At 64.4% G+C, this 20,402-nt stretch overlaps 3 protein-coding genes across 4 annotated transcripts; 1 reads left to right on the top strand and 2 right to left on the bottom strand.

Moving 5' to 3' along the window:
• The first annotated feature begins 282 nt into the window (after nucleotides 1-282).
• CHLRE_02g095300v5 (uncharacterized protein) lies at nucleotides 283-9,393 on the top strand. The gene is made up of 10 exons (XM_043059619.1): nucleotides 283-542; nucleotides 920-949; nucleotides 1,352-1,402; nucleotides 1,626-1,772; nucleotides 1,995-2,207; nucleotides 2,493-2,655; nucleotides 2,878-2,973; nucleotides 3,223-3,287; nucleotides 3,473-3,656; nucleotides 3,905-9,393. The coding sequence occupies exons 1-10, from the start codon at nucleotides 534-536 to the stop codon at nucleotides 7,624-7,626; spliced, it is 4,680 nt and encodes a 1,559-aa protein (XP_042927253.1). The 5' UTR covers nucleotides 283-533; the 3' UTR covers nucleotides 7,627-9,393.
• Nucleotides 9,394-9,396: 3 nt separating this feature from the next.
• Nucleotides 9,397-15,472, bottom strand: CHLRE_02g095350v5 (uncharacterized protein). Its single transcript, XM_043059620.1, has 9 exons — nucleotides 14,850-15,472; nucleotides 14,333-14,521; nucleotides 13,465-13,557; nucleotides 13,017-13,151; nucleotides 12,765-12,907; nucleotides 12,392-12,527; nucleotides 11,802-12,050; nucleotides 11,294-11,410; nucleotides 9,397-10,701 (listed from the first exon to the last, which is right to left on the bottom strand). Exons 1-9 carry the CDS (start codon nucleotides 15,237-15,239, stop codon nucleotides 10,477-10,479), a joined length of 1,677 nt encoding a protein of 558 aa, XP_042927254.1. The 5' UTR covers nucleotides 15,240-15,472; the 3' UTR covers nucleotides 9,397-10,476.
• A 205-nt stretch (nucleotides 15,473-15,677) lies between these two features.
• Nucleotides 15,678-20,332, bottom strand: CHLRE_02g095400v5 (uncharacterized protein). 2 transcript variants are annotated; one of them, XM_043059621.1, is made up of 10 exons: nucleotides 20,073-20,332; nucleotides 19,454-19,641; nucleotides 19,011-19,064; nucleotides 18,599-18,718; nucleotides 18,516-18,542; nucleotides 18,100-18,195; nucleotides 17,232-17,339; nucleotides 16,939-17,040; nucleotides 16,672-16,761; nucleotides 15,678-16,446 (listed from the first exon to the last, which is right to left on the bottom strand). In XM_043059621.1, the coding sequence occupies exons 1-10, from the start codon at nucleotides 20,146-20,148 to the stop codon at nucleotides 16,207-16,209; spliced, it is 1,101 nt and encodes a 366-aa protein (XP_042927255.1). In that variant the 5' UTR covers nucleotides 20,149-20,332; the 3' UTR covers nucleotides 15,678-16,206. The 2 variants fall into 2 exon arrangements, with proteins under 2 accessions (XP_042927255.1, XP_001699854.2); XM_001699802.2 differs by lacking the exon at nucleotides 18,516-18,542.
• Between the last annotated feature and the right edge of the window lie 70 nt (nucleotides 20,333-20,402).

A 20,402-nucleotide genomic window follows, 5' to 3' on the forward strand; every position in this document is an offset into this window, starting at 1 on the left:
ACGCATTGCTCGCTACACCCGATGAATGTTTTAAGACACTGGGGACAGCTGCCAAGTTTGAAAAAAGCGCCTGGCTGTACGTGGAAAACCGCTGCGGAAAGACGAGCGACGCCATTGCAGCAGCGCAACCAGTTGCACTCCTTAGGCTTTGAGATATTTACATGTGTTTGCAAAGCAGACGTAGTTAGGACGCCGGGGCACCCATGACGAAATTAAAGTTCCACGGGTTGCTGCAGTACATGTTTGCCTGTGTATGCAAGCTAGCACGAGAGCTATGCTATGATATTAGTACTGTATCATATAGCTTGTAACTGGGCTGCACGACCTGAAGCAGAGGTCTTGGTTCTTGTTCTCGCACTTAGTCGACAAACAACTTCTCCGCTTCCACTGCGATTAAGTCCAAGAATGTCTTAGACCTTTGTCATCGTGTAGTCACACGTATCCCGACGCTATGGAGCTGCAAGGATAGCATTTCCCGAGCGGCTCCCGACGACCTGGCGCTCACGTGCAGAAGCCAGCGTCGCCTGGCATAAATGGAAGACGTGAGTAGCATAAACCTGGTGCACGCGAAATACACCAGTTGTGGGTGCAAGGCGGTGCAGAATTGCCAGAATGGCCAGGCAAAAGTGTGCCGTTCTGGAGCAGCGGGAACGCCGGTGACCATCATTGAATGAATGCAATCAACGAGCTCGTTTCCGGGTTTCAAGGGGCAACATGCTGTCCCATGCAACTGTCAGAAAGACCGTAATGATGTTGCGCGGGACCCCGCGCTGGACGGCCTCCCTAACCAACTATCGCGCGCTTGACGTGCTTGGTATGCACCTGGTAGTGTTGTGGACTGCAGGCCCAAGTCTTAACAACGCGTCCCTTGACCATCACTTACTTGCCCCTTGCCCATCCTGCGCCTCCCTCCGCACAGTACGAGTATATCGCCACGCTTGGCGAGGGGGTGAGCGTGCACCCCATGCTAGAGCTAGACGATAATTACGCTGCTTCGGCAGCCAAAGCAGGGCGGCGCTCGGGGCAGTCGATTGGCCACAGGGTTCGGGCAGAGCGCGTGCAGCGGCCAAATGCTGCAGCTGTCTGGGAGACACGGAGCGCCCGTGTGTAAGGCCCTCCTCCTAGGGCCGCTCCATCCCTTTGTCCCTCGACGGGGTGAAACCCGCCGTCAGCCTCAGCCTCGCACAGCTTTGGCGATAAAGAAGGAGGCAGCCTTAAGTACGGCTGTACAATGGAATGGGAGACACGGAGCGCCCGCTCGGCTCCGCACCTCGGGCGTTAGGCCGATCGAACCTGCATCGACGCCGTACGTTTGCAGCTCATAAACTCTTGCCAATCATCATGGCCGCAGGCGTACGGCTATGTGTGGAAGTGCGTGGAGCGCACGACCGGGCGGTTGGTGGTGAGCGAGTCGGCCGCGGGAAATCACTGCTGGGTGATCGGGATGGGGCGGGAATGCGGGACAGGGGCAAACATCAGCCCGTGCGCTCGCGACACGGCACACTTCGTGCGGGCATGTGTGCCAGCCAGGTCTCCTGCACTATTTCCACCGCCTGCTGTAGCTCAAAACACCCACCCTCCACGCACCCTGCTGCTCTCGCTGCCTCGTGTTTTGCTGCTGGCAGGCCATCAAGGGGTTCAAGCAGGCGCACGAGGAGCCGGAGGTCATGAAGCTGGCGGCTCGGGAGGTGCGCGTGTTGCAGTCGCTCCACCACCCCGCAGTGGTGCGACTGCTGGAGGCGTTCCGGAGCAAGAGCGGCCGCGTCTACATGGTGCGGGGAGCGAGCCGGGATGGATGGGGCAGATACGGTAGACACAGACCCAGGGTGGGCAGAGGAACGTGCGTGCACGGCGGGCAAAAACACAGGATGTCATGCAGTCCCCGGTGTGCGGGCGCGCTGGCTTTGGGTTGCCGGCCCGTTCGTTAGGCGCTGCTGCCGTGCCATTATGCGCTTCCGAACCGGCCCACCTGCCCGGCCCTGCCCTGTCCGCAGGTGTTCCCATTTATCGGCCGCTCCGCCTTCCAGGAAATGGACCGGTGCGCGGCACAGGAGCAGGAGCAGCAGAAGGCAGGCAGCGGTGGGGGTGCTGGCGGCGGCGAGGTCGCTGGTGGCGTGTACGGTGGCAGCGGCGGGCTGCCGCCTGCGCTGCTCAAGCTGCTGGCATTTCAGGTTTTGCACGCCTTGGCATACCTGCACGACCTCAAGGTGTGTTAGAGGTGGAGGTGCTGGGTTTGAGCCGTGTAGGTGGTGGCGCGGCAGCTGTGACGAAGGCACGGCTCTGGTTGGGTGAGATAGACAGGAGGACCGCGCGTCGGCGTGTGGTGCCAATCAGTACCGTGGTTAAGTCGATGGTGTTGATACACGCGCTGTCAAGTCGGCGTCAAGCACACGCCTGGCCGCCCTTGTGCTGCACCACACCACACCGCAACACAACACACCACACCACAACACAACACAACACAACACGTTGTCCCACGCTGCCGCAAATAGGTTTGTCACCGCGACATCAAACCGGCGAACATCCTGATAAACGACGACGGGAGCGGCGAGGTAGTGCTGTGCGACTTTGGCTTTGCCCGCCACACCCGCTGCGGGCCCCGGGACGTCCAGCAGCTGTCCACCTACGTCGTCACACGCTGGTACCGCGCGCCGGGTACGTACGGCGCTGTGAGGCATTGCGGCCGCATTGCCGCAGTTCCGGCTGCCCCGCCCATGCGATGCAACTCCTGTGCGTTTGAATCGTTTTCTTTGCAGCATTACCTTGGACCAGAGGGGCTGATTTTTAAGGGCCTATGGACTCTGGATGCTATTCCAACGTACGTACGGCTTTGACATGCTTGCTGTGCTCCGTGCCGTAACACCTGGCAACATGCAGAGGTGCTGTTGAGTGACCAGTATGGCCCCGCTGCCGACATCTGGAGTCTGGGCTGCACACTGGCGGAGCTGGCGTTGGGGCAGCCGCTGTTCCCGGGTGCGTGGCGATACACGGGCATGGGGTGCGGGGGGGGGGGGGGCGGGCACACCGTTGGGGCCACACCGTGGCGTGCCGAGCGCGTGTGGCGCCATTATTTGGATGGGGGCTCAAAGCTTCTGGTGCCGCGCGTTGCTACGGTGCGACTGGAAATGGCTGGCACGTTGCCCGTGCACACAACCCCGCCCTAGTTTACTGAATCTGTCGGCTCATCTTTCCTGTCCCGGCTTGCGGCCTACCGCTGCGCAGGCAGGAGCACGGCCGACCAGCTGTATCGCATCATGCGCTGCTACGGCCGCCTCCCACCCGACATGGTGAGTAGCAGCACTGCAGCTGCAGCTGCAGCACGGGGCAGGGCGTGACGGGGCGAGCTGCCAGGCCAGAGCCCGAACCCCGCCCCCAATCACAACCCCGGGGCTCGGCTTGGCCACCCCTACCTCAACCGTGCCTCTTCAATCCTGCCGCCAACCGCCTGACTGGCTGACTGCCGTACACGCAGGACGCCCGACTGGCCGCCGACGCCCGACTGGCGGGGCTGGGCGTGCCACCCCCCGGCGGCCGCAGCCTGCACGAGCGGCTGCGGGGTGCCGACACCGGCATCGTGCGACTGGTGGAGAGCTGCCTGCAGGTGGACCCGCGCCGGAGGCCCACCGCCGCCCAGCTCCTAACCGCGCCGTACTTCTGTGAGTTGTGGTGGTTGGCGGGTGGTGTGGGATGGGATATGGATGGGTTGGGTGGTTGTGCATTGGGTTGGCGGTTGTGAGGGTTGGGCCCGGGTTCCGTGTATGGGCCGGCTTGCTGCCTGCTGCATTCCTGGATGCATGCTTGGATGGCCCGCGTGCGCGTGGGCGTGGCTACTTGGCGGACTGACGGTTTGGTGCATCTGTGATTCTGACGTTTTCTGGGTGCCCCACCGTGCTCACAAATGCAGGGGGCATTGGCAAGCTGATAGCGGGCACACGGCTGGAGTCCGTGTATGGACAGGTGGCGGCGGCGGCCGTGGAGGGCAAGGTGCTACTGCCGGCGGTATGCGGTGCTGCAGCCACAAGGGCCGCAGCCACAGGCCCTGCTGGCACCGCCAACCACCCGGCGCCTGTGGCTGCGGCCCCCGTCCCACCGGACAGGGTCGCGGCAAAGGCAGCAGACCGGCTGGAGCCGGCTGCAGAGGCAAATGCGGCTGCGTCCGTGCGGCCACGAGCGGCCGCAGAGTTGGCGACGGCTATGGAGGCGCCACGAGCACCAGCAGCACCTCCAGCATCCACATCAGCACCAGCAGTAGCGCCATCCACACCAGCAGTAGCAGTAGCACCCACACCAGCACCAGCAGTAGCACCAGCACCCACACCAGCACCAGCAGTAGCACCAGCGGCGGGCTCGCCTGCGGCGTCAGAGGCGCAGGCATCAGCCCTTCCGCTGCCACAGCCCCTAGCAATCGAGGCGCCAGGCCGCGCCGTCGCGCCGGCCCTCAGTCCCGCCACCGGCAGTGCTGCGGCCAGCATCACTAGCAGGCATGATGGCGGCAGCGGCGGCGGCGGTGCCTACGTCAGCAGCTCCAACAGCAGCATCGGCATCAGCAAGTGTGCTGTGCCGGTGTCTGCGCCTAAGCAGGTGCCTGGGTCAGTTACGCCTTCACAGGATCAGGAGGCAAGGCTGCTATTGGAGCAGTCGGCGCAGGAGGAGCTGGCGGAAGCTAGAAGCCACACACAGCAGCCGCAACAGCAGCAGCAGCCGCAACAGCAGCAGGAAGGGCAGCGGCAGACCGCCGCCGCACCTGCGCGCGCAGCAGTGTTTGAGGCGGCACTTGCCAGCAGTACCGGTGCCGAGCTCCCTGCAGGCTGCAACAGGGAGCGCGGGTCGACGCCCCTTGCAGCAGCCGCTGGTCCCACCACTGCCGCTCACCCCATGAGTGGAGCCGCCGCCGCTACGGCCACCGTCGCCATTACCGGGGCCGGAGCGCCGCCTGGCAATGGCTCCCCCACCGCGTCTGTCGCTGTTAGCAACGGCCAGGTACATACAGGCTTTGGCAGCTTCTTTACTGCCCAAGGAGGGGCCAGCACGACGGTAACAGACAGCATTGGAGCCAGCAGCCTCGGTGCCAGCCTTGGGGCTGCTGGCGGCGGTGGCGGTTCGCGGGTGCTGGCGTCTGCACTGGCGCAACAGCAGCTGCAGAAGCAGCAGCAGCAACACATGCAGCAGCAGCTGCAGCAGCTGCAGCACATGCAGCACCTGCAGCAGCTGCAAACGGATACCGTGATGGCCACGTTGGCGGCGCTGCAGCGGCTGCCAAGCGGCGGACACAACACGACGCCGCTCGGCACTGCGGGCGGCACCAACGGCGCGGCGGCGGCGGCGGCAGGCGGCGCAGCCAGGAAAGGCGCGGCGCCGCCGCAGATGCTGCCGCCACCGCCGGGGGATGCGGCGGCCGCGGCGCCGCTCTTTACATGGCCGGGCTTAGCGCCGCTGGATTCAGCCGGCACCTCCTCCGTCCTGCCGGGCATCGGTTCTATGCTTCTAGGGGAGGCGGCCGCGCCGCCTGACGCCTCGGCGGCGGCGCCGGCGCCTACGTCGCGGCTTGTCCCCAAAACCTCCGGTGACATGGATGGGGCCGCCTGGGGCAACGCCACAGACTTTGCCTCGCTCGTGCACAATGCGGCGGCGGTCCCCCCGCCGAACTTGGTGTCGTCCCTTCTACGCCAGGGCAAGGCGGCGGCGGAGCCGGCGGAGCTGGCGACGCCGACGCAGGCGCAAACAGTGACACCCCAAACCGTGGCGGCCGGGGGCATGCGGTCATCGGTAGCGGCGCACGCAGATCGCAGCTCGCATCACCGCACTCGCACGGACGTCAAATTCACATCTCACGGCGTGTGCGTCATGGGAGCTGCCGAGGCGGCGGCGGCGTTAGCGGCGGCGGCGGCAGCACCCAGCGGCAGGCAGGCGGCGCTGAAGACCAGCAAAAGCTGCATCACGCCGGGATACAACTCGAGGCCCGTCAACAGTACTGCAACCGCCGCAGTCGTAGCCATAGCCGCCGCTACTGGCGGCGGTGGCGGTGGTGGCACTGCGTACAGCAGCGGCGACTGCGGCGCCGCCGCAGGCGCAGGCGCGGGCGTTGCCGCCGCCACCGCCAGCAGTAGCAGCGTTACGCGCGCCCCTGGCCTCATGAGGCTGAGCAGTCCGGACATCGCCATGGCAGAGTGCATCACGCCGACTGGCATGCCTGTCCCGGCGGCAGCCGCAGCGGGTGCAGCGACCGCTGCGACGGCGGCGGCGGTGGCGGCAACAGGGGGCACGGGGGCGGCAGCAGGGCCAGGCGGCGGCCGCGCGCCGCCGATGCCGCCAATGCCGCAACAGGCACGCGGCGCTGTCGCCGTCGTCGCCGCCGTCGTGGGCCGAAATCTCGCATTCCTGGGCAGCCTGGACGCGGCGGGCGGCCTCGTCAGCTTCAACCCGGTCGCCACCACCGACACCATGTTCTCCCGGGACTCGGCGTTCGCGCCCTTCTCGCCGGCAGCGGCGCCGCTGCTGACGTCAGCTGATGCGCTATCGCCACCTCAGGCCAACCAGCAGTCGCAGCAGCAGTCGCAGCAGCAGTCGCAGCAGCAGTCGCAGCAGCAGCAGCGGACGCCGCGGCCACTGCTGGCGACCACAAGGTCCGGGATCCCTGTATCGTCAGGCGCGACGGCGGCGGTTGCGGCTGCTGGCGGTGGTGCCGCCGCCGCTGGTGGAGTCGGCGGCAACGCGCGCACAGCCAGCGGCGCTGTGGGCGGCAGCGCCAGCGCCACACGGCCGCTGCTGCTGAGCGGGCCACTACTACTGAGCTCGGCGGCAGGGGATTGCGTCTGCAACACCACCAATGATGGTGGCCGGCAGCTGCTGCTGCCGCCGCCAGCAGGGCGGCGCGGTGCCAGCAGCAGCAACAGCAGCAGCTGTGTGGGAAGGACGGTGGCGCCGCCGCTGCTGGTGCAGCCCGCATCCCTGGCGGAGGGCGGCGGCGGCGGCGGCCTGCGTGTGCCGCCTCTATCGGCGGAAGGTGGCTGCGTTGCCGCTGCGGCCGGCGATGCCACCACGCCTGCTGCCTCGTCGTGCGCCGCGGCGGGTTGTGTGGGCGCCGGCCCGGGCGGGAGCATAAGCCGCAGCCGGAGCCGCTTTGGAACCTCCCAACCTAACCTCAACACGGCGGTTGGCGCCGCCGCTCCTCCCACCTCGGGTGGCCTGCTGCTGCTGTCCCGTGCAAGCGGCGTCGCCGACGGTGGCGATAGCGCTTGGGCACTGAGAACGTCCAGCGCAAGCGCTTACGGCGGCCGCGCCGCCGGCGGCGCTGATGCTCCCATGGCTGCCTGGGGTTCGTCTCCGCACCTGTTGTCATTGCAAAACGACTTCCTGAAGTCAACGGCGAGCGGCAGGGAGCGGGACAGCCAAGCAGTGGCGTTGGTCGACGTCAACGGCGTCGCCACCAAGTACCGCTCAGCCAGCTGTGGCGGTGCCGCTGCCGCGGGTGCGGCCGCCGCCGCCGCCGCGGTGGCAGGCGGTGGCGGCGGCCGCAGCATCAATGCCGTTGGTGCCGCCGCCGGCAGCGCTAGCAAGCCGGAGAGGCGGAAGGGCGGCGGCGTGTTCGCCAAGATGCTGCGTGCTGTCAAGCGCGCATTTACTTAATGTGCACGTCCTTAAGCCTAAACGCTCCTCGGTCATCGAATGACGCTATTTTGTTGCTGCAGCGGTTGTTTCATCCATTCAGCTTACTTGCACGTGATGGCGGCACGTACGTCATGCATCATGCACCAACCGCCAGCGGTGCCTTGAGCTTGCACAGATAGAACCCATCCACGGCATCCACAGACATCTGCATGCCGCATACTCAAGTGTGCGCAACTTGTCTTTTTACTTTGCATTTGAGTGCTGGCATGTGCGTGCTCTTGTTGGCCGCACCATCCGCCGCATTTCAAGCTTAGCATAGTGATTATTGCTTCGCTCGAATGGCGGGTGAAGTGTGGCCCGAAGCGTCCCAAGGAACCACGACACAGAAGCATCAAACTCGCGGCATCAACAGAAGCAGAGCCAACGTATCGCAAATGCTATGAGCATAGGGGCGCTAGCAATCAAAACCGATAGCGAACCGAAGAAGAGAACATATATGGAGGCTGCTGCCGGAAGGTGTGTTGCGCCTGTTGGTGTTGTGCACATGTGGCGGTGGCACACGTTGCGCATCGTTTGCTTCGAAACTCAGAGCTACACGTGTGTGCCGCCGCCAATAAAGGCGCTGTGGAAATCGTGACATGCAGTGATTGGCGTCGTGTTGCCCGATATCGTCCAAGTATCCGTGTGCGTGCGACTCCAGGGCACCCAATCAGCCCAGCACAGTAAGTGTGCACCACCAATGAAGTCGGTTGGGTTATTCCAAATGCTGAAGTCATGCCAGGCCAGCGTTTGTGCTTGACGCTGGCGTACATACCGGTACATGCGGGCTCAGGTGGTGGGCTGTTGCACCATGAAGCGCACAGCTGAAAGCATTTTGCTAGATTGCCTATAAAGTAGAAATCAAGAGTGCGAGGAGTGAATAGAAAGTGTCCGCATTTTTGCCTCATTTCAATAGTGCCTGCCGCGCATGAAAGGGGTTAAGTATTACGGGGTTCTGAAGCGGTTGCTGTCTACGCGGCGGTTGGCTGGCTTCAGTGCCATGGCCCGTGGGCATTGCTTACTCGCCTTTTGGCCCGGGATGGGTAACCTGTCGCATTGCCGAGATTGCAAGGGCCACGGATGGGCCACGAGCGGGTTTTGGGGGCGGTGACATCAATCAATTGCGTGCTGATTGCTGTGGGTCTGAAGATGTTGGTCTGCAGGGTTCTGGGTCTGTCGTACAGTGTGTGTGTGTGTGTGTGTGTGTGTGTGTGTGTGTGTGTGTGTGTGTGTGTGTGTGTGTGTGTGTGTGTGTGTGTGTGTGTGTGTGTGTGTGTGTGTATGTAGTTCATTTCAATCCCAAAATAAACCCTTGCCAACCCAGAACCCATAGAGCGCGGAGGAGAGGGATATGCTGGGGGGTTAGTTCATTCTCCAAATGACAGGGCAATTGCCCAGGTCGTGGAATACGAGTAGCTAATTTATAAGTCTAACCACCTTTAACTAAAACGGTACGGTAGTGCGGGTGATGGGCCATCTGACGGTCTGAGATTCGCACACGTGATCCAGGAAAGCGTTTTCAGCCCCCAAGTGGCGCCTGAGGTGCAGTGACCTGAGAGATGAATGGCTCGTGTCCCAGGGGAATTGAGATGGGAGCACAACTTGCGAGCAGCAACTCACGGAGAAAGTTTATCATGCCAAGCGCTGAAGGCGTGGGGGCACGCCTTGGCACTGCTACCAGCCTACCAGGGTTCCTGGGCCAGTGGCTGCATTGCAGGTTCCCTGCCCGTGTAATCTCTATTGCTTCTTCCTATTTGTGAATGGCGAGCCGCTCGTGCGGGCGCAGACATGCCATTACTTATCAGACACCACCGACACAGCTTCCTGCTCCTTTGTTTACATCGGTCTGGGTTCACAGGCGTAGGCCCCACGGCAAATGTGGCCCCGCCACACACGGCTGTTGGGCCTCAGGCCTCGGCCATAAAAGCCACCGACAGTCCACAGCAGTCCCCGTGTCGCCACCACCCCCACCCACACGGCCAAACCGACCACGTGCATTACCTCATGGACACACGCCCAAGCAGCCCCAGCCCAAGCATAAGCCCCGGCCCCAGCCTAAGCCCCGGCTGCCCCAGCCCTAGCCCCAGCCCCAGCCCTAGCCCCAGCCCCAGCCCCAGCCCCAGCCCCAGCCCCAGCCCCTGCCTCGTCGGGCCCCCCGCGCCCTGGTGGGCCCCAGCCCTAGCCCCAGCGTGTCGTGGGTCGTGTACATGAGTCGTCACCACGCACCGCTGCGCTCAAGCCTGCCCCCTAAATTGCCAAAATTATATGCATATGCTGCGATGCTCGCAAACACAAACACATACACACACGCAGTCGCACGGAAGCGAAAGACACAAACCTCTTGCGACCACAGCACCCTGTTGCAACGCACTCGCCAACGCGGCCGCCGGCGCCTGATCCCAACACGAACAAAACTACAAGTCGCACAGGGGCTTCATCTAGATAGTATACAAAATTACACGCGCTGTACCCAACCATCGAGTCATCACCATTCAACAGCCACTCCGTCAACACCAACGGCGGCGCTCCGTCACATAGGCCCGGCCCGCCCGCCCACCCACCTCAATCGACTCCCACTCCACCCCAATACCACTACAGCCGCTGCCACGGCGCAGCCGCCGCCTGCGGCCGCCTGCGTCGACTGCATGGATCGCCGCAGGCACAGCAGGCGCAGCAGGCGCAGCCGCCTGCGGCTACCGCATTGATCGCAGCAGTGATCACAGCAGTGATCGCCGCAGGCGCAGCAGGGCGCAGCAGTGCGCAGCAGTGCGCAGCAGTGCGCAGCAGTGCGCAGCAGTGGGCAGCCGTGCGAAGCAGTGCGCAGGCGGCTTACACCGTGGCCGCCGCGGGCGCAGCGGCCGCCTCTGGCAGCGGCACGCCGGGTACGCCCTGCGTCACCGGCCGGTAGGACACGCGGCCGGTGTCGGGGTCCGTGGTGAAGTAGTCGGCGGCGGGCGGCGGCAGGCGCGGCCCGGCGGCGGCTGGGTGCCCGGCTGCGGCCAGGCGGTGGCAGGCGGCGCGGTAGGCGGCCACGAACTGCGTGTAGTCCTGGATCTGTGTTTGGCGTGACGACACGGTGTGAAGACACGGCGTGAATGCAGGGTGTTAAGAGGTGATTGGGGATTATAGATACGGATGGGTCGTGAGGCAGATGTGACCTGCTGGCTACTGGCCTGCTGTGCGCTGAGTCACGGCGGCCCAACCCGCGGCCCTATCACACTAAATCCGGCCCCAGCCCCGGCCCACACAACGTGCACCCCAGCCCAGCTCCACGCCAGCGCAGCCAGCCACAGCCGCCCCTCTCCACAGCCGCCCCTCTCCACAGCCGCCCCTCTCCACTGCCGCCCCTCTCCACAGCCGCCCCTCTCCACTGCCGCCCCTCTCCACAGCCGCCCCTCTCCACTGCCGCCCCTCTCCACTGCTGCCCCTCTCCATTGCCGCCCCTCTCCACTGCCGCCCCTCTCCACTGCCGCCCCTCTCCATGGGCCCCCTCTGCCACCCCTCCACCGCCCCTCCTCCACAGCCTTCCCCCCCTGGGCAACGCTTCCTTGACTATTGGGACCTATTTCATTGGGCTCGGGCACATAACCCGCCCCCCCCCACACACACACAAACACAGCCTCCTCCCCCACCCACCCACACTCACCACCTGGCTGACTTGCTGGCCGTGTGCGGTGTCGCCGTCCACGTCCACGTCCTCGTCGCAGTCCACCACCAGCGAGGGCAGGCAGTGCAGGTAGGAGGCGGAGGGCACGCCCGACACCTGCGCGGTAGGTAGGTGGCCGCAGGGGCAGGCAGTGTCAATAACGTGCCATGTCACATGCAGGGTACGGGTATGAGTACAGGTACGGGCACCAAAGCAGGATGCGGCCAGGGGGGCTGCCAACATTACGACGTCCCCAAACCGCCGCCAACGCGGCTGCACCTTCCCATCATTCGGCACGGCTGCAATCGCCACCAACTCCATTTCCCTCGAGCCCCGTACCGCTCCCACGCCGTCAGTCTCCGTGCCGCCTCCATCTCTCCCACACCCCCACGCCACCCCACCCATCTGTCGCCTCTTCCTGTGCTCCGCTATTTTCGCTTGGCTAGCTTTAATGTGGGCTGATGTTTACGAATCCCCCGCCCCCACCCACCCCCGCTTCCCCAGGCACCTTGGTGGAGTCGATGATGTACAGGTGGTTGGCGATGGAGGGCGGGATGTCCACCAGCGCCAGTGCGGCCGGCGGCGCCGCCTCCAGCGACTGGATCTGGATCTGCTGCGGTGATGACGTGGAGCAGGAGGCCGAGGAGGAGGAGGCGGGCGTTGTGGTGGCGTGCTGCTGCTGCTCCAGGCGCTGCTTGAGTGTGACGGCCAGGGTGCAGGCGTCGCGCAGCCAGTCCTCGTGGTTATCGTGCAGAGACTGCAGCCGGCGGTGGAGGGGTGGGGGCAGCAGCCGTCGGTGCGGGGCAAAGTGGTGGGGGTTGCAGATACCAGCCCAAACCAAACCAAACCCAATGCAAAAGAGGGGGGGCAGCAGGGGCATACCGCTGATGAGACATGGGCGGCGGCGTACACGGGCCCCGGCAGGGGCAAGGCGGGTTGACACCCTGGCACGCCCGGCACGTTCAACCCCAACAAGAACACAGTCCACGCCCACCACCCTCATCACCAGCCCTCTCCCTCTTTCCTCCCCCCCCCCCCCCCCCCGTATCCACATGCTACGCAACCCGCACCCAGCAAGCCCCCCCCCCCACTGCGCACCTGCAGGTACTCGAGCGGGATGGAGCTCTCCTCGCTACGTGCCCGCCGCATGAGGCGCTTCATGCACGTCTCCGGCCGCGCGTGCAAGTAGATCAGGCCGTTGGGCACCAGCGTGGGCAGAGAGGTCAGGATGGGCCTGTGAGGGAGGGCAGCGGCAGCGGGGGCGGGGGCGTGGCGGGTGTCGCGTGGCGTGGCGTGGGCTAGTTAGCGAAGAGAAGTAGAACCAGGGCGGGGTTGGGTGGGTGGGAAGGGTCAGGGTTGGGCAGGGCGGGGCAGGCGTGGTTGTGGCGACATGGGCAACGGCGACAGCCGACAGGTTAGCAACGGCGCGGCTACCCATCCCCTTCCCCACCACACCCGTCCGCCCACCCACCCGAACCAGGCGTCGTAGATGGCTAGCTCGTGTTCGGCCAGGTCGCGGCTGGCGTGCACGGCCCGCACGAACACCATGCGGTCGCTGAACACGGACCGCTCTAGCAGCCGAGCCTTGGCCGTGCTGCCGTACGTGGTGCGCTCCTAGGGGTGGGGCGCGGGGGGGGAGGCGCGTGTGTGTTTTGGGGAGGCACAGGCACAGGCACGATAGCACACACATACCGTACACACGTGCACACGCACGCGCCCGCACCTGCAGCACGCGCGTCAGGAAGACGTAGTTCTGGAAGGTGTAGGCCAGCCGGGCCGGGTCCTTATAGAACAGGTCCAGCAGGTTGACCGGGCCGCCGCCCACCGACTGCCACTGCTCGATGGGCTCCTTCACAAACTGCGCACGTGCATGATGGGTGGCGGGGAGGAGCGGCAGCGTGAGCCGGACGGGGGCGTTGTGGGGGTGGCGGTGGAGTCTTTGGGTTAGTGCGGTGAGCAGCACATCAACCGCTTCCAGCAGACCGTAACGCTGCCTGACAACATCCTGGATCCCGGCTGCCGGTCAGCAGCTAAATCCACCGGCCGCGCCGTGGATACCCCCCACGTCCCATCACACGCACACCGCACGACCGCACAATCTCCCCCGGATTTCGCTTCATTCGTCTGGCTGCTTTGGAATATCCAACACCCAACCCCGCCCCCTTCCGCACCGTGAACCCTGCGTCGTGCAGCAGGTGCCTGTTGAGGATGGACAGGAAGGTGGACTTGCCGGCGCTGATGTTGCCCTCCACACTCAGGGTCACCTGCAGGCAGGCAGGCAGATATGTGCAGGTGCAGGCAGGTGCAGTATGCAGGCAGGTGAAGGTGCAGGTAGGCATTTGCAGGCAGGTGCAGGTGCAGGTGCAGATTCAGGCCGGCACTGGGGACATACACGTGTGGGCGTACGGCGTGTGAACGTACAGCGCGGATAGGCGTGAGGGCTGCGGCGTGGAAACAGGCACAAGCTTGCTGCCATCCCCCACACAGCCTCCCCACGGCTCCTGTCCCCATCCTGGCAGCGCCAGTGCACCGCGGTCCTCGCCATACCGTACACCACAACGAAGGCTCGTCTCTTCCGTCTGGCAACCCTGCCTTCTCCACCCCATGCGTGCACGTGCTTTCGCTCGCCATCGCTATTGCCGTGGTTTTGCCGCCAGGCCCCACCACCCGTGCTTTCGCCGCCGCCGCCGCCGCTTCCGCAGCCATGCCGGCCTAGCCTGGCGTCGTTCCAGACCCTGTCCTACACCAACGCCCGCCGCCCACCCCTCTATTGCATTGGGTTTGGTTTAGTTTGGGCCGGTATCTACAACCCTCCACCCGACCTCCTGCGTTTCTGGTGGCTCACATCCGCGCCCCAATCACCAGCCATGAACGCACCACCAGCAGCGCTCACGACCCGTTGACACTTGGGACCTACATCGTTGCAGCGTGGGCACATAAACCCTCCTGCCCCAGGCCCCCATCCACCGCCCTTGCCTCCCAAGCCACCCAGTCCCGTGCCTCGTGCCTTCGGCACCGCCCCTGCGCCGCGCCCCGCACCTGCTCGCACGTCATGCCCAGAGGCACCGGCGCCACACCCAGTACCCCGGCCGCCGGCGCCGAAGAGCTGCTAGCGGCGGCGGAGGCGGCGGAGGCGGCGGCGGCGCTGCTGCGCGCGGCGGCGTCCATGGCCATCATGAAGAACTCCATCGCCGCTGCGTGCTCCTCGTCCTTCACCTTCACAATGTCCTGAGGTGGTCAAAAGCAGATATGGGGGTGAAACAAAGGGGTGTGAAGGATGGTGGGGTGGGGCTGCTGGTCCTTGCCGGGCTCGGGCGGCGAGGGGGCATTTTGTCATGTCTACTGAAAGGGGCGCTGTGTGAATGGCGTCCGCGCACAAGCGGGGCTGCTGCTACGGCCGCCTGCTGGTCACCTTGAAGCGGCGGCATACGCCGACGCCGTGTGAGGCGTTTGCGCTGCACAGCCGTTGCGGTGACCTGCACTGCCGCCGTCGCCAACCCTCCGACGCGACCATGGCGGGCGAAGCGGCCGCTGACACAACCCTCCTCTCGCTCACCAGGAGGTACCGCCGGAAGTTTCCACGCTCGCGCTGGTAGAGTCGGCGCATGTCCGACACCGACGCAACGTCCACGCGTTCAAGCTGCTCCTGGTAGAGGTATGCGTGCGGCACCAGCGCGATGTCGTCGGGGCTGGTCGCATTTGGCGGGGTAGCGTCTTTGGCGCCGGACTTCCGCAGCCGGCCCGTCGTAGCAGTTGACGAGTTTGCGTCGCTTTTACCCTTGGAAAGGGCGCATGTCGTCCTCAGTTGTTCACGGCGGCGCCCAAACCCCAACGCTGCCACACCCACGGTCGGGGCCAGCTGGCGCGCCGTGCTAATGCGTCCATTGCATAGAGATGCAATTGGTGCCGTGGTCGGCTTTGTCGGCAGGCAAGTCCTGGACAACATTTCGGCCAACGTGGAAATTGGGCGACTTTCTCGAGGCCCAGTCTGGCTTGTCGAGTAGCTAGACAAAAGAGGTGTTAGAAAGCTCAGAGCAGGTAGTAACTGAGGTAAAGCGCGCGCTGAGTCTGTGGACGTGACCGCGAGCATGCCAAGTAACACGTAAAGAGCCTTTGGGCAACCAGCCACAAACTCGAGTCCCTTATCAGTGTGCAATCTATGTTAGCGCGGCGTTACCAGCCGTTCCTTGCGGTGGGGTCACTTCACTGTGCCTTGTGCCTGCTCGTATCCCTGGCCATGCCAGGTCCATGCCGGCGCCGCTTACGGCGCCGTGGCTTCCACGGCCGCGCCGCAAGCTGTCGGGCCCCCTTTTCCCGCGTCGACCGGACCTCTCAACCAAGGCTCCCACCTCCGCTAACAAATACCCACACGTTGCGATTGAGCGTTGTGACAACCTTACACACCTGCAAATGCGTCCTGGGCGCCCCACCGTGGCACCACGAGCTGCTTGCTGCCTTCAGCCCTCGGCACCCCGCCCTAACCAACTCCGTTGGCCCCGCCAGCTCGACCACTGGACGCCGCGCTGCGTTATGACATTCAACCGGTGCGGCCACCAACCAGCTGATACGGTACCCGATCAGGCGGAATAACAGCCCAACAAAGCAGCCGATCATTTCAACCCCTGCCTGCATTCGCCGAGCTCAAGCACTATGATATCACTTGTCGGAAGCCTGCCTCGATTGCCAGGACTATCACCCAGCCCCCGCCGGCTCCAGCACAGCAACAGCCGCTGCCATTACCGCTGGCGCTTCCACCCAGCGCCATCTCAGAAACAAGGAGCAAAACCGGTCCAGTGCCCCCCGCCCTCCTGCGCTCCGCTCTTGCTCCTGCTACTCCTTCCCTGCTCCACTCCTGATGCACTGCTCTTCAGCCCACCACATTTCGACTCCGCCCTGCTCCGCCCTGCTCCGCCTTACTCCGACCCCGCGTCGTCGCCCTCCTCCTCCTCGCCCTCCTCCCCCTTGAAGATGCTGTCCAGCGGGTTGCGCGGCAGTGGGTGCGCCGCCACGTGCTCCGTACGGCGGTCGCGCGCCGCCACCTTGCTGCCGTACTTGCCCGCCGCCTTGCGCTTGATGGCCGAGCGTACGGCGTTGGGGCTGACGTAGTCGGGGTTGTCGTACAGCGTGGCGCCGCCAAACGAGCCAGCAAAGATCTGTGTCGCCGAGGAAGGGGGCATGACATTCAGAGCAAGCTAGTGGTCACGTGAGCCGGTGCTGCTGTGTGCGGCACTAGTAATGCCCGTGAGGACGGCCATCCCGGGTCCGCTCCAGTCTCCCTGCTCCGTGCACGCCGCCGGGAGCCCTCACGGCCTCCGCCGCGGCCTTGCGCCTGCCCCCCACCTGCCCCCCACCGCCGCCTCCCTCACCACACCCCTCACCTTGATTGGATTGAGGCAGAACCGCGGCCCCACCTCCACCAGCGATGCGTTGTCCGGGTCCGTCTTCTTCTTGTCGGGGGGAACCACCAGCTGCACAGGGGCAGTGGTGGTAGGGCGGTTGGTTGGTTGGTGGTTGGTTGGTTGGTTGGTTGGTTGGTTGGAAGCGCACTAGCGCAGCGAAGCATGAGACCGCATCCAACCCCCAGCCCTACCCTGGCCTGCTCGACTGCAGGCGCGCGCACCCCTGCGCCACTGCCCGGCCCTCACCTGGTAGTTGCGCACCCACACGCGGTTGTCGGCGATGGTGAACGACAGCACGTGGTCAAAGAACGGCTTCGCCTTGTGGTGCTTCTTGGGCGTCGCGAACGTCTGCGCAGTTACACCGTAAGCAAATGAGAGGCGCGATATCGTGGGCATTACGGCATGTGTTTGGGGAGGCAAGTCATGAGGAGGCGGCGACCCCGCAACCGCCGGCGCTTGTGGGCCACATTCCGCGCGCGTCCCGGCCTCCAACACAGACACACCACACGCGCAGCCACGCCCCTCCACCGCCTCCGCACCTGCGTGAGCATCTCCTTGACCAGCTGGTAGTGCGGCTGGTCGTCAAAGGCCGCGTCAAAGGACAGCACCGGCCGCGAGCCCTTCAGGTGGTTGCCCGACAGCTTTACCTGAGGGCGGCGGGAGCAGGGCACATGGGGGGAGAGAGTGTGTAAACAAAAACGAAGCGGGCAGCGGGAAGTGGTTGGGATGGAATATGGCATGTGTGTCCTGCGTGGACGTGGATGTGGTGTGTTTATGGGTATGCAGGATAATGTGTGTGCAGGATCATGGATTCGTGTCCACAGGCGTCCTCAGATCAATATGTTGTCAGCACCGCAGTCCCGTGTCGAGCGGGGCGGATCAGGCAATGTAGATAAGGATGATTGAAAGAAGATCATCAGCGGACGGCGTTTGCTTGCGTGGGATTCGTGGAGCACTCATATGAGTACCAAAAGCCTCTCTAGGCATGCGGGCAGTCATGCGCCTTTGTCAAGTCGTGTGTGCGTGTCCCAGTGTACGCATGCAGATGCTAAGCGCGCATGCATTGTAGCGGCATTTGTCCTCAGGCGTTCTGGTTGTCATCACCGCATTCCCGTGTCGAGCGGGACATGTCAGGCAATGTAGATAAGGATAATTACGTAAAGGTCATCCGCGGACAAAAGCGGCCGTGCAGCCTTGCTGGTGTGCCCCATTCTGTAGCCGGGAGTCCGCCGCAGGCCCCGCCCCCACCCCTGCTTCCATCCTCCATCCTCCGCCCAATCCCCCCCCCACACACCTCCTCCACCCCCAACCCCATCTACCATCCTCCGCCCAATCCCCCTCCCCCCACCTCCGCCCCCTCCACCCACCTCCATCCCCACCTCCCCCACCGCCGCCCCAACCACCCACCTCCGCCATGGTGTGCACGTTGGCCACGTGGAACTTGACGCTGGGCCCCTCAGGAGACTTGGCTAGCCATAGGTACAGGTCCTGCTTCTTGCGCACCTGGGCTTGGGGAAGGGGAGGGGAGGGGAGGGGAGGCGCAGGGCAGATGGAGGGCGGGGTGATGAAGGGCGGGCGGTTTGCAGGGGCGAGGCCACGGCAAGGCGAACGCCGGTGTGGTTGGGTCAGGCCAGGCCTAAGCTTACAGTGCCATATCCGCCCACACAATGACCGACGAGCCCGTGAGTGTCCTCACTACCACCCCACCCCAGGGCCCCCCTCCCCACAGCCACCCACTCCATCTCGCCTCGTCTCAACACCCCCCACACACCCCCCAAACCCCCATACACGCACACACTCCACCCCGCCCCTCTCAAACCCACCTCGAAGAACAGCACCGAGGTGCAGTTCTAAAAACACCCCCCTCATCCACCCATCCACTCCACCCCGCCCCTGCCAGACCCACCTCGAAGAACAGCACCGAGGTGCAGTTCTTGAGGTCCGCCACCTCGTTGATAACGCCGCGGTCCGACTTGGTGTCCAGCTTGGACTCCTTCTTGCTGTGCGGCAGCAGCGACACCACGTCCTGCTCGGGGGTGAGGGAGGAGGAAGCGGTGAGGTGTGTGTGGGGAGGGAGAGGGGCAGTTAGGTGTGTGGGAGAGGGGGGCTGCATGCGGTGCGTGGGGCGAGTGGCATCGCTCCCGGTGAGTCAGGGGCAGGGGCAGAGGCAGAGGCCCGCTGCGCCCTGGCAGACGGCTGTGTGGGACACACGGCATGCTGCCCCTGCAGCCTTTCCGTAGCTGCCGGCGCGTGTCGCCCGTGCCGCCCCCGGCCCCCAGTCCCGCCCCGTCGTCGCCGTGTCGCGCGGCCGCACCCACCTCCATTAGGTGCCGGTATCGATACGTCACACCGCGTGTTGACAGTATGAGCACCTGCAGACGGCAGTAGCAGTGGCATCGTTGCAAAGGCAGTAGCAGCATCAGTGGTAAGGCAGTAGCAGCATCAGTGGTCAAGACAGTAGCAGCAGCGTCAGTAGCCGCGAGTAGGGGGGCCGCAAGGCGGTGCCGGTGCGATGGCACGGGCGTGCCGCTGGCCGCAACGTGGCGCCGCGATTCTAATACATCACACACGTTTCAACGTGCCAGGGGGCATGCTGCCGCTTTCACAGCCACTAGCACAACGCCAGCGCCGCGCCGCCCGCCGCCGTCACGCCACACCGCCCGATGCTGAAAGCACACCGCCCCTTCCACAGGGCGCGGACCCCCATCGCCCTGATTCCATTCCCAAGTTGCCGTCCTTCTTCCTAGCGTCGCTCGCGCACCTTTTCCTTGTTCTTAAACACGCCTGACGCAGCGGCGGCGGAGCCTGCGCCCGCGGCCGCCCCCGCCGCTGCGGGCTTTGGCCCCGCTAGTGCTGTTGAGAATGCCATGCGGGCTGCGGCCGGTGCCGCTGCCGCCGGCTTGGCAGCGGCGGCGGCGGCAGGTGATGCATTGGCACCGCCCTTGCCGTCTGTGGGTGCACGCAGTAAGCGGGGTGGAGCGGAGGGCAGGAGGTTGGAAAAGGGCGGACCAGCGGCACCGCGTGTGATGCTGTGTGGCATAGCAGTATGTCAGTATGTGTGACGCTTCACCTAGGCCACGCGCGTGGCTAAGGACCAAATGTAACAGAGCGGTACAACCCAATCGAATGGAAGGCTGCAGAGACACCGTCTGCGCCGCAGCGCACTGTGAGAGCACAGGTCCTAGAGAGGATGGTCCCGGGGGATGTCTGCTGGCCCGACGAAACCCTGCTCCCCACAGCGCTGTCCTGCTACACTGGACAATTTATGTTTTTGCATCGTATTATTTGCCGTCCCCAGCTTCACGCCACTAAGCAGTGCCGGCGGCGCGATTTCTGTCGAGAACGGGGCGGCGGTTCGCCGACCAGCCAGCTTCACTCACTTTGTTTTTGCCCTTGCCCTTTTGCCTGCTTCTGTGGCCGATTCCCCGCCTCCGCCTCCGGCTTTCGCTTTGCCATGGGCGCCGGCAGCCGGCAACTGAATTCCGCGAGCTTAATGTATACTACTCAATACAAAAGACGTATAAAAGCCGTGAGATGATACTGGTAAAGTCGTCTGTGGCAGACTCTGTGAATAGACAGCAAGGTCGTAAGAAGGGTTATCGGCGCCGCAGAAAGAGTACACGTGTATTATGAGTGGGTGACCGACGAATGAAGACAACAAATACAAACAACCAATACTGCGGGGAAGTGCCTGCAGACTGTTTCCTCAG

The sequence above is a fragment of the Chlamydomonas reinhardtii genome, chromosome 2 (assembly GCF_000002595.2).
Source record: "Chlamydomonas reinhardtii strain CC-503 cw92 mt+ chromosome 2, whole genome shotgun sequence".
NCBI lineage: Eukaryota > Viridiplantae > Chlorophyta > Chlorophyceae > Chlamydomonadales > Chlamydomonadaceae > Chlamydomonas > Chlamydomonas reinhardtii.